Source organism: Nilaparvata lugens, chromosome 2 (genome assembly GCF_014356525.2).
Source record: "Nilaparvata lugens isolate BPH chromosome 2, ASM1435652v1, whole genome shotgun sequence".
NCBI classification, from domain to species: Eukaryota; Metazoa; Arthropoda; class Insecta; order Hemiptera; family Delphacidae; genus Nilaparvata; species Nilaparvata lugens.
In genome coordinates this window covers 48,727,948-48,747,704 of record NC_052505.1, presented here as the reverse complement: position 1 = coordinate 48,747,704, position 19,757 = coordinate 48,727,948, and the positions used below count along the sequence as shown (strand labels likewise).

General features: G+C 32.1%; 1 protein-coding gene across 19 annotated transcripts in view; it reads left to right on the top strand.

Annotated features, from left to right (window-relative positions):
• The window catches only part of LOC111059573 (aldehyde dehydrogenase, dimeric NADP-preferring), a 64,743-nt gene extending 45,195 nt beyond the window's left edge, over positions 1–19,548 (top strand). For 6 of the 19 annotated variants that reach the window (XM_039421371.1, XM_039421372.1, XM_039421382.1 and 3 more), the window contains 8 exons: positions 851–946; positions 4,627–4,848; positions 6,656–6,819; positions 8,498–8,728; positions 9,293–9,490; positions 10,173–10,288; positions 13,841–13,976; positions 14,781–16,220. In XM_039421371.1, the coding sequence (XP_039277305.1) occupies positions 851–946; positions 4,627–4,848; positions 6,656–6,819; positions 8,498–8,728; positions 9,293–9,490; positions 10,173–10,288; positions 13,841–13,976; positions 14,781–14,958 (1,341 nt within the window). In that variant the 3' untranslated portion in view covers positions 14,959–16,220. Of the gene's footprint in view, positions 1–850; positions 947–4,626; positions 4,849–6,655; positions 6,820–8,497; positions 8,729–9,292; positions 9,491–10,172; positions 10,289–11,067; positions 11,184–13,840; positions 13,977–14,780; positions 16,221–18,051 lie in introns of those variants that run through there. The other 13 variants (XM_039421374.1, XM_039421386.1, XM_039421388.1 and 10 more) reach the window with 3 other exon arrangements.
• Positions 19,549–19,757: the final 209 nt, after the last annotated feature.

Below are 19,757 nucleotides of genomic sequence, written 5' to 3'. Positions count from 1 at the left end.
AGGGGAAACCAATTTTTCCTTCCACAGTTTGCAGCATTAACAGATTAGTGTAGAATAGTAAGCATTCTTCGCACAATTGGATGCTGGCACTAGGGAGAATGCTGTTAGGTAGAGGGGGAGATTAGTGAAGGAAAGGGCATTGAGCCTCTCTGTCTTCGAGGGAGATCAGTGTAAAAAGTGATATCTCTCGGACCATATTCGTATATTGAATATGCTTTATTCGTTTCTATTAATTCCATCAATACTTTTCTGTAGTGAGGTCCACGTTATAATGACAGAATTTGATTCACAACTCACGGCCACTATAATGACGTGAACCGTGAACCTCACTATAGGCCTATCTATCTTTGTCCTGTGAATTGATTTGTTTCATAAAGATTTAATCTACACACTTTGAGTATTCCAAAAAATGATAAAATATTGTATTTCTGGATGGACAGGTCCAATCGCTTAATCTTATGTCTGCTTCAAAGACGAAGCCAATAATATTATACTACTGTACTTTTGAATAATTAAAAAAAAATGTATTCTTTTCAAGTCACTTGCTTCTCATGTTCGCTTCTACTTATGCATCTATTTAACAACAAAATATCACAAATATACATAAATTGAAACTCAAAAATTCAATTGAAGTACCTAAAATGAATGTTGATATCATTTAATAGTCAATTACTCAATTAGTGAAATGTGACATGTATCATATTCATTTTTGCTAAGAACGAGTAATAGTATTAATATGATTCAATATAATTGTGTGTACTCTCATAACTTACAATCGTATGGTCTTCAAATTGAGTAATGCTGAAAATATGTTGTTTGTTTTCACAAATACTCATTATTTTCTTCACAGAGTAAACAAGAATCTTATTTGTTGGAGATAGAGTTCCTCATTAATGATCTCAAAAACACGCTGATGAATCTGAAGGACTGGATGAAACCAGATAAGGTAATTAAGATATACAATCTTGTTTGCTTTTAATCTTTCCACTTTATCAGTCTATTTTATTATTTTATATTTTCATTCAGTTTTCATCAATAAAAAAGTCTCAACTCAATATCATGAGCAATATAAATTATATACATTTTTATTGAGAATAGCAAGGTAGCAACCATCATTGTAATTATTATGTGTATGAATCTTTCTCCTTCAATAAGCTATTAAGATAAGAACTTTCCTTTTAAAATAGATGGAATCAAAATAAATGTTCTGACTTGGACAGTTTTGAGAAGTCAGATACTCTAATTATTTTACATTACAATATTAGGGTCAACGTCTATAGTTAAGTTATAATAATATAAAATATGGTATTATTAATATTTAGCAGGTAACCCATGCTCCGCAAGGGTCCATTTTAAAAATTGACTTACTGAAAACTTGACTTAATAAAATCCTGAAGAATTGAAAATAGGCCTATAACCAACCTCGGTTAATCAAGAATCTATATGCAAAAATCCAAGTTAATCAGTCCAGTAGTTCAGACGTGATGATGCGACAAAAATAATATTTTCCTATCCCGTATGTGTATAAGCCAGTTCTTTCCAATATTATAGTATAGATAAGTTCTTCAACTTGGTACTAACATAAAGTGACAGAACTCAAATCTTGTTTAAAAACCTTCCTCAACTTGATGCCAACCTGACAAAATTGGAGTAGTTATTAATTTTTTTAGTTACCAATTTTAACCATTTGTTTCGAAGAGGTTGTCTTTCTAGATTATTGTTCTATATTAACAATATGGTATGTTCATTCCAATTATAATATATTTATGTCCCATGAATGAAATTTGAACATTAATTCTGAAAAATGTAGAAGGAAAATTCAAATTTGGGCTTCGAGGTGCACGAGATTGATATTTTTAGAATCTATGAGCAAAATTTGGAGATCTAAATTATTCCCGTTTTTTCGGTATACAATCCACAAGTTGACATGTTTTGAACAAAACGAACAAACACAACCCTACTCTCTCTTATTATATAGATGTGCATGTGTGGTAATTTTTCATTCACCTTTCAAGCAATTAAATTCAATTAACTTCTGATTTCCTGGATTGCAACACAAAAAATTATTACATTTCATATAGGTTACAATATCAGGGCACCGAGCTTCGTAAAACTGTAAAATAATGATTAACTTTGAAATTTTTTATATAGGCCTACTTTAATTTAGAATGATATAGGCTTACTATGTTTGCTACAATATTTGTCAATTTAAATAAAAAATAATGGATCTTGAATAAAATCATATTGTTGGTCATGTCTACAAATTAGATATTTTGTTCAAGTCGATTATAATTTCTATATAATATCTCTTGTAAGATGAGCTGATTGATTACAATTGTTCAACAGCTGAACATAATTCTGTCTGACAGCCACACACGCACTCGCATTTTCCATTATCGACAGACGACGAAATTAGCAGCTGTTTTCCAAGGATGAACAATTATTATCCTTTTCATGTCCTTCAGCGAGTTTTCCCAGGGTGAGACCTAGTGCGATCGAATTTTTATATCATAAACCTACTATGTTCCAAATTTTATGAATATCGTTAGAGCCATTTTCGAGATCCGTTGGACATAAATAACTAACCAAATAACCATATAAATAACCAATAAATATATACAGAAATTGCTCGCTTAAGGCCATGCAAAGGCTAAAAATTGACTTACTGAAAACTTGACTTAATAAAATCCTGAAGAATTGAAAATAGGCCTATAACCAACCTCGGTTAATCAAGAATCTATATGCAAAAATCCAAGTTAATCAGTCCATTAGTTCAGACGTGATGATGCGACAAAAATAATATTTTCCTATCCCGTATGTGTATAAGCCAGTTCTTTCCAATATTATAGTATAGATAAGTTCTTCAACTTGGTACTAACATAAAGTGACAGAACTCAAATCTTGTTTAGAAACCTTCCTCAACTTGATGCCAACCTGAAAAAATTGGAGTAGTTATTAATTTTTTTAGTTATCAATTTTAACCATTTGTTTCGAAGAGGTTGTCTTTCTAGATTATTGTTCTATATTAACAATATGGTATGTTCATTCCAATTATAATATATTTATGTCCCATGAATGAAATTTGAACATTAATTCTGAAAAATGTAGAAGGAAAATTCAAATTTGGGCTTCGAGGTGCACGAGATTGATATTTTTAGAATCTATGAGCAAAATTTGGAGATCTAAATTATTCCCGTTTTTTCGGTATACAATCCACAAGTTGACATGTTTTGAACAAAACGAACAAACACAACCCTACTCTCTCTTATTATATAGATGTGCATGTGTGGTAATTTTTCATTCACCTTTCAAGCAATTAAATTCAATTAACTTCTGATTTCCTGGATTGCAACACAAAAAAATTATTACATTTCATATAGGTTACAATATCAGGGCACCGAGCTTCGTAAAACTGTAAAATAATGATTAACTTTGAAATTTTTTATATACTTTAATTTAGAATGATATAGGCTTACTATGTTTGCTACAATATTTGTCAATTTAAATAAAAAATAATGGATCTTGAATAAAATCATATTGTTGGTCATGTCTACAAATTAGATATTTTGTTCAAGTCGATTATAATTTCTAGATAATATCTCTTGTAAGATGAGCTGATTGATTACAATTGTTCAACAGCTGAACATAATTCTGTCTCACTGCCACACACGCACTCGCATTTTCCATTATCGACAGACGACGAAATTAGCAGCTGTTTTCCAAGGATGAACAATTATTATCCTTTTCATGTCCTTCAGCGAGTTTTCCCAGGGTGAGACGTAGTGCAATAGAATTTTTATATCATAAACTTACTATGTTCCAAATTTCGTGAAAATCGTTAGAGCCGTTTTCGAGATCCGTTGGACATAAATAAATACCTAAATATATAAATAAATACCCAAATAAATAAATATATATATTTATACAGAAATCGCTCGAATGAATAAAAACTAGCAATTGCTAATTCTAAGTAATTTTTAATCAAATAATAATTTTAGTCAGCTATATAATCTTATCTGTATTGACAATTAATTTATAATAATTATGGTAACTGTAGCTAGAACTAATGACTAGTTGATAGTCACTATATTCTAGTTGCCATTCAATCAACCGATAGTGGAGCGGCGAAGGTAGAGTGTATCAGAGGAGATAGCTGAGAGTGTTTTAATAATGCATGAATCTGATTGTTTCCTGTCCACTTTACGGTCAAGTGCTGAAGGGGAGGGTATCCTCGATACCCTATCTGAGAATGGACATCTAAAGGTCCTAACTTCACAGTTTCATGTGAAAACATTATAATAATACCTCAACTTTCGCATATTCCATCATATTTCTTTGCTGAATATTATTGTAAAACTCTTTAGATCAATATGATTCACCAAGTTATCTTACTCTTACTCTTACCTGAATTGTTTTTTTTTGTCAAACACATGAATAAAGGAATCTGAATCTCTTTTCTACCTTCTACTTTCTACCCTACCTTTTCCGCTCCAATATGATCTGGCACATTTTTTTTAATACATGCACAATTTTCAACACTGCTACTTCCTGCACTCTACATTCGACACTCCACTATGTCTTGACACACACAAAGCCATCTAATTTAATTGCGTTATCTATGTGCAGCCAGAAAAGTCTTTCGCCAACCTGATGGATGACGTGATGATCCTGAAAGACCCGCGAGGAGTGGTGCTGGTGATGGGAGCTTGGAACTACCCGATCCAGCTGACTCTGCTGCCCATGCATGGCGCCATTGCGGCCGGCAACTGTGTCATCATCAAACCCTCCGAAGTGGCGCCGGCTTCTGCCAAAATAATGGCCGAACTAATTCCGAAATACCTTGATCAGGTGAGCAAACTGCACTGGCAAATGAAACTGAAATGTCTCTCATCAATTCCCACTTCAAATGTTATACTATGCTTTCTTAGTTGTTTGATAATCCGGTTGTGGTACAAAAGATATCAAGATTGATCGATTGACAATCTTTCAGATTAGATAAGCGATGATCGCTACATTATCTTTGGGATGAGGTGACCGCTTGGGGACTCCTCCACTAATCATGTATCATGAATGAATACAGAGTAATGTTGTCAACCACTTTTCATCATTAATTACATTTAAATCATGACTGTGCCAGGTTTTGTGGCCTAACCAGCCACATCTCCAGCTACCTTGATGAGCACATTTTTTACAATTCATAAAAAAAGGTTGATAACATTAGGCTACTTTGTGTTTATTCATTATGGATAAATAACATATCACTCACAATGTCACAATACAACTTTAACGTTGAATTATTTATCTGCTATGATCTTCAGAATTACTTCCCAGGTATCAATATTGGTTGATTGGCTTATTCATTGACAATATCTTACATTAGATAACCGACGGTCGCACAATATTCCTGGGGGGGTGTGATGGTCAATTGATATTTATTTTTTAATAAACTATCTACATACTCCCTACTATCTCTTACCCATATTGTTAGTTATTTTAAAACTAGAATGTATTTTAATTTTTGAAAATTAAGAAATATAATTTTTTATAATTATTTTATTCTCATTAATAGCCTAATATTGAACATGGTGCAGTAAGATTAATTCGGAGTTCGCTACGCCCAAGCTGGTCTTACTCTAACTTAATCCTAAGTAAACCAGTCAAAAATTATTCATATTTTTCATTCATTATTCCAGTTCAAAATAATTTCAATCTGAAATATCCTATTCCCTTTATTATAAAAATATGTTTTATTTGCTTATCAAAAATAAGTTGAACATTATCAGTTAATAATAATATTTTTCAGATGCTTTTATATGTTGTAGGCATTACTCACAGCTAGTCAAATAAAAAACATTATTGTGTCATTAGTTGTATTCTACAAGATACGATGAACTAGGATTTAAGTTGATGAACTAGGATGTCATGCATGAAAGTTGAAATTTAAATTCTATTAAACGGTAGTAGGCTTACTAATATAATACTAGTATATGGATGAATCCATCATTCATGATAACACATCACACTATCAAATCAGCTTCTATGATTTTGTTAAGATTCAATGATGTTTTGTGAGTGATGTCAAATTATTGAAAAGCTAGAAAAATGTTTTCCTGCTAGTCAGCCTTGAAAACGGTTTTGATTGGTTGATTTTAATGATCTTTTCAAAGGCATAAATGACAGTGACATCAACATAACAATTAAATTTTACAGTCAGCTTTTAAACGCTTATGATATCCCCTTGAAATTTTGCTTATTAATAAGACATAAATAGATATTGCTCATATGGTAGGGAAAGGGAATTATATGGAAACAATGCATTACTTCCAACGTAAATTCTGATGTTGGAAAATAATTAGTTTCAAAGAGTCAAAACCTAGTGGAGCGACGAAGAGAGACTGTATGACAAAGTAGCAGAGATATTTTAGTAATACATGCATCTAAATATCTCCGCTTCCATCTTCCTCCCACCTTACCTTCGCCGCTTTAATGTACTCTGACATATTTGAATACATCAGCTACATTCTCTGATACACTCTACCTTTACTTACCTTTGCGGCTTTAGTATGTTTTGGCTCAAAATTAATGAAGTAAGTTCAGTATTATCAAAAAATGAATTGATGATTAAGTTGCATATTCAAATATCGTTTTTCCACAGGACTGCGTAAAGGTTGTACAAGGAGGCGTTCCAGAAACAACAGAACTGTTGAAGCAAAGGTTCGATTACATATTTTATACTGGCTCAACGAGTGTTGGGAAAATAGTCAGAGCTGCAGCCAACGAGTACCTCACCCCAGTCACACTGGAACTCGGTGGAAAAAGGTAGCTAATCGATTGCATTAATTAACCAATTCCAATAATACCAACAATTTTATTAATAAACAAAAAAATCATCATACGAAATTAGGTTTTTTCAAAATTGGCTCCCTTACTGAATCTTCACCTATATCGAGACTCACGTTTTAAAGGCAGCGAAAATGATAGGGTGGCATAGTTGCCATGTTTCTTTTTCCACCGCCTCCTATAGTTGATAACTGTGATTAAATTAATCCCTGTATATCTCATATAATAGTTGATTCTTGTTAATAATGATCAATTCTTAATTGTTAATAATAATTAAAACTCAGATATATTTCATTCGCCATAAAATTCATTAATTGTATACAGTTTCCTTGTATTCAGTTTCAAAAAACATGGAATTCCGAACGCCTGACCTTTCTCTGTGTGTAATTGTTTTTCAAAAGTTGCATAAAGCATACGTTTTTTGTAATTTCCAGGAAAGTTTATTCCTGGGAGTACTGTTTAAGGTGAACTATTATTAATTATATTGCTTATTTTCTCTATTTGCGAAAAATTATTTAAAATTGAATATAAAATTAAACAAAGTCTATTCATTCTATCTTGGGAATATAGAGACAGAATTCAGCTATACTCATTTACAATATATTATCGAATTACATTCTCACTGTAACCAGATCAACTGCAACTGTGAATCTATAACACATGCCGGAACCTTAAAATATCTCAACTACACTCAATTATTTAGAGCCTGGAAAATGCTACCACTCAGTTATTTGTATTAGTATATTATGCTACTGCAGAGATTTTTTTATAATACGAAAATTACGGGGATATGGTGTTTTTATGAGGTACTGCAGAGATTCTATTGAGAATAAGAAAATTACTGGGGATATTGGGCGGGGTGACAGGCCTTGAGGAGTTCCACAGAGACCATACAAAGAAATTTACATACGGTTCTATTTATATAATCATCTCAGAGTTTTCTATCTACTGCCTAATGAAATTAAAACAACAACACCTTTATAAACTTGAGAAGTGGATACTACAGATTAACGATATAGAGGAACTTTTTTTCAAGACTGGAATAATACCATACCATGCTATTGTGGGGGAAGTATTCATGTTAAAACAATACTGTGTCTTGGAAATAAGAGGCAAAGCAGGAGTTTTATTTAGTTGCACGCTGTCCTTTTGGTATATGGTACCACTTGACCTTTGTTGATTAACAATATGCTACATAACTGAAATCCCAGTAAGGCACAGTTTTTTACATTGTTAGGACGTTTTAAATCATTATATTTTTCGCCAAGAGCTTTTTTTCAACCCCGGCGATGCAAGTCTGGAATAATATTCAAAGTGATGAATAGCAGTGAAATTCAGATCAAGACTGCACGGCTGCAGCACAACATATTATTATATATTTTTTCTGTTATTGTAGCAATTTTGTTTTATTTATACTTGCTAAAGTTTTTTATTATTACTTATGTTCATCATTCATTCATTCATTTCTTTGTAACATCATTATAATTTCTTTTCTTTGCCAGCCCCACATGGTTCATCTCGGGGCTCATTATATTTGTTTTAATATGACTTGTATTATTGAATATGCAAAGTGTGTTTTTTATACGATGAACTTGATTTGGAGAATATTGGTTCATCAAAAACATATTATAATAGTAATGTTTTGTATTATTTCTAGTCCGGTCTACATTGACAACTCCGTAAACATGAGGATGGCTGCTCGTCGTATTTTGTGGGGCAAATGCATCAATGCTGGACAGACTTGTATAGCACCTGATTACATTCTCTGCACTCGTGAAGTGCAGGACAAATTTGTGAGAGAAGCGAAAGAAGTTCTGAAGGAGTGGTACGGCAATAACATTCAAAGCTCTCCAGATCTGTGCAGGATCATCTCCGACCGACACTACAAGTAAGTGCAGTCATATTACTCGTATTTCCCAGTTTATATTGCCTTAGCATGCATTTTATCAATTTCATAACTGTATTTCAAATTGTTTTGTTTTCCAATTCCGTTTCTGTCTCATATGATCTCAAAACCTTGCTCCCATATGAAATAGATTATGAAGCATTTTGTTTTGATGTAAATCAGACTTTTCGAGGTCAATCTAATGATTTTTGTGCGGTTTAATACTAAAATCATCAAACCATTTTCTAATGATCTCAACGGTAAAATGACTATTTAGTTTTAACTGTTAAAAATTAGGCCTATTTTGTCATTGGTAGTATATTATAATGTAATGGTCACATTAACCTGTAACAATAATAAATAATTTATCCACGACTATGTTACAATGTAGACATTACATTACAAAATGACAATCAATGTCATAACAGGTGTCTTTTCGCAATGGTTTTTTAATATGATATAAAGGCTTTATATACTATAAAGTGAACTTCATGCAACGGGTTGAACTTAATAACTCAGGGTTGATGACCGATGCTGACGGCACGTTTTGTTATGATTGTTTTGCAGGAGGTTGTCAGAATTGTTGGACTCGGGAACAGTGGCGGTTGGTGGCGAGAGGGACCCAGTCGACAGATTCATTGGACCGACTGTGTTGGTTGACGTCAAGCCGACTGATCCTGTCATGAAGGAGGAAATATTCGGACCCATTCTGCCCATTGTCAATGTTGAAAATGCTTATGAAGCAATAGGCTTCATCAACAGCAGGTATGTGCAATTAAAAAAACATTTTCATTAGAATTAGTATATTGTTTTTATGATTGCACTGTTGTTTCAGTATGAAACAGGGAACAGTTTACATTCATGATCTGGTTTTAATTCAATTTTGTTCATTTGTAATTCAACAACCTTTCTAAATGAAGATCATATCTCTAATCTCTGAGATTATTTCCGTATTCAAACTAGCTAGGGAGCTAGTCAACTTTTGCAAAGTAAAGTGTGTTGCACTGTCGACCAGTGTTACAGTGTGTGTTACAGTGTCATTCAACTCTTAAAAAAAAGTATTAATATTTTCAAAGTTTGAATTCTATACTTACACTATTATTCTCATAACTGAATGAATAATTCCTATTCTTCATTCTGAAATGTTTTCTTGTGTTTAAAAAGAAAATGGAATGAGAAGATTTCAATTACCTATCTCAATGCTCTTTTTTAATCAAATCAAATTATCCTAGGAAAGTAGGATGTTTAGGATAATAATCAAGATGCAATAAAATACGTTTTTCCTATAAAAAGTAACCATTGTTACTCGCCAATGCTTGCTTATCTATGTCCAGAAGATTATATTTAGTTAAACCTATTTTAAATAAGTTTGGGTTTTTATTATGTCTGACAAAATTTTCAACTATTTCTAAACATTCGTTCTCCATGTAACAATGGCATTTTACAGAGAACTGCCATTGACTTTCTACTTATTCACTACTGAAAAAAGGCTGCAAGATCTGTTTTTGAAACAGACAAGGACTGGATCAGTCTGTATTAACGATACAGTCATGCAATATGGCGGTGAGTTTTACAATTGATTGGCTCACACTGAATGAACCCGGCTTTTTGCAATCGAAACTTGAAGCCTTCTAATGTCTTCTGGTTCTAGGTGCAGTTCATTTCAATTGGTGAAGGTTGATGGAGCATTCAATTGGTGCAAATGTTTTACTTTCCACTGTAAAAAATGAACAATAATACTCTAATTCCTATAAACTCTATCATAAGTTTCTTCTAAGATAATCATGATTTGCGGTTAGAGCATTCACAAAGCAAAAAGCCATTATAATAATATCTAACCATTCATGATTGTTTATCACTAATGAATCTAACAAAATCTAAAAAAATGTCATTCATGATTATTAAATACTATAAGAATCCAAGTCTATTGATGGTAGTCGATTACGTTTATCTATTATGAGCCTGTGCATATATCTTCCATAGTCTAAATTGGAATAAATTATTCATAGATTCATGACTTTCCTCCATTCTGTATAACGGAAAATGCATTTGACAACTGGATCAAGCGGACACAGTAATAGAAAACTTCATCCATACTGATTACTAGTGGTGATAATTTTAAATTATCACTCCGACGTAGCTTGTATTCCATTGTTATTGTATTTCTCGAGTGAGTTTAACATGAGTGTGAATCAGTTAATATAATTTGAAATGAAAAGTGGTAGAGATAATATTATAAATTATTGAGATTCCATCCACTTTCTTCATTTATTGCGATGATCACCAAAGATTGAAGCTTTTAACCTTATCCAGCTCATTTGACGTGTTCTGTATGGTCACAGGGAGATTCCGTTGACTTTGTATGTGTTCACGAACAAATCAGCCGATATGCAACTGTTCTTGAAACATACATCGAGCGGCTCTGTGTGCTGCAATGATACGGCGGTTCACCTGGCAGGTGTGAATAATTCACGATGAATCATTCATCAGTGTGGCTTCTATGTGTTGTGTTGTCTGTAAATGTCTGTTGCGGCTTTTAGAAATCATTGCATTGTTATTAGACTGCAGCATCATTCTTCTAATCTCTTCAATGTAGATTCGTTGTAGTTTTTCATTCTACTTCTTCCATATTCTAGTTTGTGTGTGTGGAGATTCCTGTTCCATCTTGTCATGTACATTTTTCTGTTTAATTTCATTAGATTCAGCTCTTTCTCTAGATTCCCCTTTCTTATTAAAATTGTCTCATATGTGTAGAATCATCATTTCATAGCACATGGACATAAAACATCTACATCGACTTTCTGATCATTCCAGCACAGCTCCCTCATTCTACATTGTCACTCCTTTTTGTGTTGATTAATAATGTCTGTGCCTTTTTGGGTAAGATTCCTATTCTACATCGGTTGCTAAGTGTTCGTTGTTAGATTATTTTTTACTAATATTGATTTTGCTTTGTAACTTATTATTTCACGTTCTTTTTGAACAGATTTCTCGTCCATAACATATTAGTAACTTCGGAAAATCATAGAGGAAATATAGCTTTTTCTTATGCTATCTTTTCTCTATGGTAAAATGAACCGATTTGAAGTATCAAGTATCAAATCATATTATGCAAGCTTATTATTTGTGTAGATGATCATGTGGTTTGATTCAGCGCTTTCTTGAATACCAGTACTGTTAGGGCCGGTTTCCGAGCTCGGGATTCAGCTAAGTTCTAGACTTTAAACAGCTGGAGTCAGAAAATTAGCTTTCCGAAACGGGGCATAGTCGTAGTTTTTATGATAATCTTTATTTTCTCATTTCTATAATTGAAAACATTTTTCGTTGACGAAATAAAACATTCCTAAATAATTCAAAATAGCTGAAACTATACTATTTATATTTTTTTACCTTTTTATTTTATTTCGTGTTCAGTTTTCTAGTTTTTCGAAATTTAATTTAAACATGGACTACAACTACGCCCCGTTTGGGAAATCCAGTTTTCTGACTCCAGCTGTTTAAAGTCTAGAATGTAGCTGAATCCAGAGCTTGGAAACCGGCCCTTGAAGATTGGTGGGATGTTTTGTGAAATATTCTGGTGAAGTGCCACATCTGTGTAGCTAGTACTCATAGGCATTAGAATAATCAAGTATGTAACAATAATACAATAGGGTAAAACTGCATTTCGAAAAATGCATCTGATGTAATATGAATAAATGTTTTACATATGTAGCCTACTTTCTTCTGAACGTATTTTTTGTGCATATTGCATTCCACTAATTTCTCAAGTAATTTCATCTGTCTAGTTTTCGAAAAAATATGTCTAGTCGACCATATTGCCGAGAATGATTTTTCAGTTGGCTCAAAATCTCTAATTACTATCAATAATAACTTATTTTCTTACAGTGCATTATGTTCTCATACATGTTATGTGTGTCAAAATAATTTGACACAATCAGTTGACATTATTGCTATTTCCATTATGAAATTAGGTAATTTTTTGGCGAATTTCAAACGTTAATGTATGCTTTTCTCCTAACCAACAAGGTTCTACAGTAATTCACAATATATTGAGCTTGCATGTTGTTATTCTATTATCAATTCAAATAATAGTGGAGAAATTAGTTGAAACAACGATTTAATAATATTCACCCTTGCCGCTTCTACTAATCTCTTCTTCATATTGTGTCACATTGAGTTGCAATTTTGTGCTTCTATTGCTATTTGATGTTTGCTTTCATTTTGTATTTCATCCACATCAGCTTGTATGCTAGTGCTGTCATCTCACTGCACGATCAATTCATACTCCTCATCTGTAACAATATGAAAAATCACACAAATAATAGATTTTTGATGTAAGCATGTTGTACTGGAATTTCTTTTACGACAATATTGCAATTGTATAAAACTCTTATGATTCCTGTTACTTTATAATAGCAAAACAATTACTGACAGAAGGATACTTCTTCCAGGCTTCATGAAGCCTCCCTATCAGAAGGAGCTGACAAAATAATGGTGAATGAAATCTTATAATCGATGAGTTGAGAAAATAAAGATGTAATAACACTTGTACAGATCTACAATCAAAGTATGAAGTGTAGATGCAGTGCTTCAAATCCAACAATCCATTTTCTTCCGGATGTTGATGATGATAATATAGTCCAATTCAGAAATGTTATCTATTTCATTCAAACTAGTTTTGATGCTCAGGATATTTAGTTGAATTTTTCATTTAGATTCAAAAATGTCGACTGAAAAATACCATTCTAGTTTGGAAACACCTCTGAAGATAATGCCCTAAGGATCGTAATAATTTTGGATAATATAATAAGTAACATGTGAAACTGACAACGTGTTATTTATTTCACCTTTCTCTATTATACTCAGTTTGTCTCTCACATAACTTTGCTTTCTCGAGTTATTTCAAATTCATGTTCAATTAAATTATCTATTCATACTAATTGAATCTGTTAATATATTGTCAGTTTATTTCCAGATTCTGGTTGTGAAACTATCACACTATAACCTATTTCATCAGAGATGTTAAAGAATTGAAATGTAGAACCAACGAGAAAATGCATAATATTGTGTCCCATTTCATTATGCGATACTAATGTTGTGTGTACCATTTCACAGTTGAGACTCTTCCTTTCGGAGGTGTCGGTCACAGTGGTATGGGGGCGTATCATGGAAAGTACACGTTCGATACGTTTACTCACAAAAAGAGTTGTCTCGTGAAGGATTACAATCCACTACTGGAATCACTTGCATCGTGAGTATCACATTTTACATTCTGAAGCTGTCTAATTAGGTCGGTATGCGAATTGAACAAATATGTTTAATTTTCTCGAATCTTCAAAATCACGCTTTGACGTAGTGATTTTTTTCTCAATTATAAAGATAAAACAACTTGAAATTCGATTCATGTGATATTGTTGAAGTATTTATAGGCGCCAAGGATCAAATACCTTGTATTTGACGATATCCCTCTGCTATGTAGTTTTTCAGACCAATTGAAAGTGTTACGAGATAATTACATGGTCTGTTCTAGGTTCTAACCAAGCATACCTTTGTGAACCAATCAGAACAATTCTATAGTCCGCGCAAACCTTAGATTGCAGCTCGGGGCTCCATGACCAATGTTAATTCAATAGAACAATAGGAGCACATGGTTGCCGTTTTCATGCTGATTCTATCAAAAAGGCCTACGATGTATTTTCACTCTTTCTCTCACACATTCAGCTCGCAGGCTCTCTGGATTCTGTGAGATGTGGCATTGCTGTATTCTAAATGAGCAATGCTGCAAATTGAGGTTTGCACGGACTTGAATAGTTAGTTTTAACAATTCTAATATTGGTTCCTGTCAGGCAATCGAAACCCGCTGCTAGGACAGTTCTGGGCATTTATAAATACTGCCCTGAGAGCACTTAATTATACAATGTCAAGGAAGTCATTATCAGTAGACTAGAATCAATCTATAACTTCAAACAGCTTTTTTTTTGTTTGATGATCTCAAAAACCGATTTATTTGCGCTATCATCTCATTTACTTGAAAATTGTTTCTATGATTGAACAGAAGCCGCTACCCTCCCTATTCGGATAAGAAAATGAATTTCATCGCGATGCTGATGAGGAAACGAAGGAGCCTGGGTCTGCAATATATCCCCTATGCTATGACATTTGCCGTTGGAGTGCTAACTGCTGTTGCATTCATGAAATTTTACAAGGTAGTACCTTATTCTAGAAGACCTTGAAAACTACAATGCCAAATTTCTACAAAAATCTCAATATTTCACTGTACATTATCTTGTTGCATTGTTCATGCCAATACTTTTGTATTCATGCTTTCAATGTTAGGATATATTTTTACGTAAATTTATTTTTAATTTACGAAAATAATTTATATATTTTTACATTGAGTGCTGCATGGTATTCTACGAGCACACTGAACTTATAGAGGATTGGCAGCTGACAATAATTAACAACTAGAAGGATGAGGACTAAAGATTAAGGTTTTTGGGAGGTGTGTTGATCATTATAATTTATAGTTATGCATCCATTATAAAGTTTGTTATAGAGGTTAGTTGAGTTGTAATATAAAAAAGATGATATAACATTGAATTCACTTTACTAATCCTACTTATCTCTATTATGATTCTTTAGTCTAGGTGACTGTAACTTGAGTGCAAACTTCAAAATTGGTGTTTGTTATGCAAATTTCAAATGAAAAAATACAATATATAGCTATTTTCCTGGAAGAAAACAAATTTTCCTGTGTCCAAACCAGTTAGAAATAACTTTCTTATTTCATCCTGTTGAAAAAATTGTATTCCATTCACTTGTAATTGAAAAAACAGTATAGGTTAATTTTAAATAATTGATTATGTTTATACGTGATCCTTCCTTGTTCTTGATACCATATATCACAATAATTGAATTGCATTATTCGAAAGATTAATTTAGGCCTACTGCCTTCGAAATATATCTGAAATAGAAGGAATCTCACTAGGATTTTTGTTCATATAATCATGATCCTTTCTTTGTTGATACAGGAGATTGATCATTCAATATCAAAGAATTCAAAAAGTTGAAGAGTCATTTGATAACCAAGAATTTTAATGAAGCTATACTCAAAATTGAATTTATTGAGTCCCCATTCATTGATGTTTGAATTTTGAATTTATTAGAAGATTTTCCACACATTTGATTATTCTGTTATTCCTGTACATTAATCCCATTTTTTCATCCATATTATGATTATCGACTTATGCATCACATTGTATTTGAAAAAACAAACAGAAAAATTGAGTTCTTATTTTTTATTAGTCTGTCATCTGAGTCAACTACTGGTTATAACTACTGGTCATGGTATTGGTGAAAGCATGTTCCAATCTAGCATGTAGTTGAAATCAATCAAGCTTGGTAAAGCAAATTGGAAAATATTATTGTAAAATAGTTGTCTGTCTCAACATTGATTTGTTAAAATAGATCTTGTAATAAAAATTTTAATTGTTTATCTTCTTTTGTATTTATTGAATACCCAGAATTGGATTCTGTATCTCATTCTAACTAGGTACTGGGTTGCTGGTTTCATTGATGAAAGATTGAAACTCTCTGTAAATTCTGAAAAAGAGAGTTCTGTTGAAGATAAAGGAATAAGACTACTCTGAATTATTTTATATTTTATTTCCTTAATTTATTCTTTGTATGGCATTCATTATGGTTGGCATAATATTGTGGTGGTGAATTAATTTTTCATCCAATTGATTAGGCTACGTTATTTAAAAAATGATAGATTATTTGGTGTTTGAGCCTGATGAATTTATTAGTGAATGCTCAAGACAATGATCACGACTAATTTATTGGTTTGGTTGGTATTTGTTTGTAATGTTTATAATTTCTTTCAAATTGGGTGTGGATCTCCAATGAAGAATGACGCTTTCCAAACTCTTGATCATACATCTAAAGTTATCAACACAAATAATAAGGGATGAAATGGAAAAAGCTTTACGGTAAAATATTCTGAAATATAGTTATTAATAGTTCATTCGAGAAATCATCATGTGATTCTGAGTTATACAGCACTGTTTATAAAAATGAAATCAATCATTCCATTGGTAGATAATACGAATAACTTTGGGTTTAGAAGAATTCAATCCTTTATTATTGAATGGCCTATTGTGAGATTCACGCCATAAAGTGAACATTGGTTTTCGATTCTTTTCTGTCATTAGACAGAGCAAATACTTCTATTCTTTTCTAACTCCGCATCATTGCAAAATCGTTTGTAGGCTATGAAGAAATATAATAGATAACCAGTCTCAATTACTGAAATTTATTTTTAATTTACAAAAAGATATATTTTCTTGGTAATGATTATACATTATTCGTGATATAATTCATCATTCTTGACAAGAATGAATAGTCAATACTTTATCAGATAGACCGAGATGATTTGAATCACATCCATCTACTATAGATGGCGGTGGAAAAAGAGACTTGCGGTTGGTAACCATGCCGTCCTATCATTTTAATTGATTAAAACTGGAATATCAGTAAGGTATTGTCATTCCACTTTTTACATTTCGAGAATTTACAATCTTTTTCTCATTACCTACTCAAGTGGTTGGGAGATTTCCTGGGATTAGGTCACTTTAAATCTCTTAGAGCTTGAAATTCCTTGGCCGGACACATTAATCCAGAGTTAAGATTTGCAATCTTGATCATTGTTGGAAGTGATGTGCTTCAAGGTCTAGTAGTTATTACTCGAAGGAAATATTTTCATTTTTTATGGCACACATTTTTATTGGTGAGAACCTATACAAGATAAGAGGAGAGTTAGCTAATTTGATTAAAGTTCATTACGGATCCTAAATTTTTATGGGTAATTTCAAATACTTCTTCAGAAATTTTAGATATAATGCTCAGGAACTGATTATACCTATTCAAAGAAAGTTCCGAAACCAATGCCATATTAATGTTTGGAAAGATGATTTTATGAACTACAAGCTCTGAAAATAGCCTCAATACTTTTTCAAAGTCTTATTCTCTGAATTCTATTGCGATAGAAAAGTTGATTTATTCGTATCCATAAAATTGAAAGAGACGATGAAAAATTAGAAATTGAGCGCTCAGTCAAAATGATGTGCAAAACAATTTTTTCATGAATCATTCTTCATTTTTTTGAATCACACAAATAGTAATTATTTTTTTGTTCTATTATAATGCAAACATAATTCATGTGTTTTGATAAACTACGAATCCAAATCAGTTTACTATTATAATCCTGTTTCTGTAATCTTATAGTGTAATATTTCTCACACATATTTTCTCTTGTGTCTTGACAGATGACAGAGGAAGAGATGTAACATTGAAAAGACGTGGTTGGCCATTAAAATACATACTCAACTGGAGATGGAAAGTATATGCTCCCGGGGATAATCTTTATAGGTTGATTCTTCAAATTGTCAATCTCAATAATCAATTGGTGCAACTCCTTCCATTTATTAGACTTATTAAAAAATAATTCATAAGAAGCAATAAGTAATCCAGCTTTAACTTGTCGTTCGACTACTTGGATAAGGTTTTTAATCCAAGCTGTAACACAATGTTTTAATGGAGCTTTAAATTTAAACTCTTTTCAAACGAATATTTTATACAACTATAAAATACGCCAATTTTTTCCTTCAAAACACTGAATGATTATACATATTATGTAAAGTATGAAGTAAATTTCAGATGACCCTGATACGGTACCTTATAATGGAAGATTTACAATTATTCACTATTATAGGAAGTAATGTGATTTTACTAATGTTTGTTGAATACTAATCTTCACTACTATGCATAATCGGCATGATATGTTCTTGTTTTCTATTGGTCTGTCTCCTTCATAGCTACATACCAACACTGAAGACAGCGATACTAAAGGGACTGGCCAATACTTTTTTATGGTCGCTTTCGTCGGCTGCATATTTTGAGTTGCCACATAAAATTATTTCTGACACACTCCATAAAATCTATGATTGCTTAGCGATACAACAATGATGATGTATGGATACAGTCCACTTGACTTATTCGTTATTTCCACTTATGAACTTACTTCTATCTTACTTATTTTTTTAGAGATATTTCTAGAAAATTATTTTTCAGTGACGGATAGAACAGAGCTTATAGATTTTCTATGTTATCATTTTTACTATATATTATTTTAACTGTATACTATTTATTGTTCATTTTATCTATGACTAATTCATGATTGACTCGAGTGATAAGTATTTGTACACAAATGTGATATTGTAAATAGTACATTCAACCACTTTCAAAGACTTCCCAATAAATTTATTAGACGAATTGTTTAGCCATATGTGCATCCAGTATAGCCATCAGTAGCGAATTTTCTCTTGTAATCGTTCCATAGTCAATTCTATAATATTATTGGTTTAAATCTGAAAACTGTTTTTTGAGGGATTTAATCCTTCAATTTTTAATTGTACCAATATGTTGTGATCCATAGCTGTAGATGAATTGCTTTGTAAATACAATATTCCCAGCCTAATAAGTAGCCTACTATGTTACTGGTCAGGTATCAATGAATGGCCTACTGATGAAGATAATGTATTTCGAGTACCGGTGAAATTGCATCTATTTTCAAGCTACTCTCAATAATTTTTCATAGTTTGCTGGGATATTTTTCAGGCGAATAAATTCTAGCCTGATACTATGAAAAAATAAGATACGTTATTATTTGTACAACAAAATGTGTCATATTAACGCGAATTTTTTTCGTATATAGAAATAATTTCAAATTAAGCCTACGTTATAAATCCTCCATTGTAATATAATTTAGTTATAGTCTATGTTCTCGTATTGTACTTTTTTAGAAAAAATAGTTAATTTCTTGTGTATTCCCCTATCAATCATTTTGTGAGTCTTCATAGCCTTCGTTTTATAGAATAATGGTATTAGATTTGTTGATATCAAATAAAAATAATTTTCAAGTCTAGACTTCTGGAATCATTTCATCCTTTTCACATCTAAAGCTATTCAATTC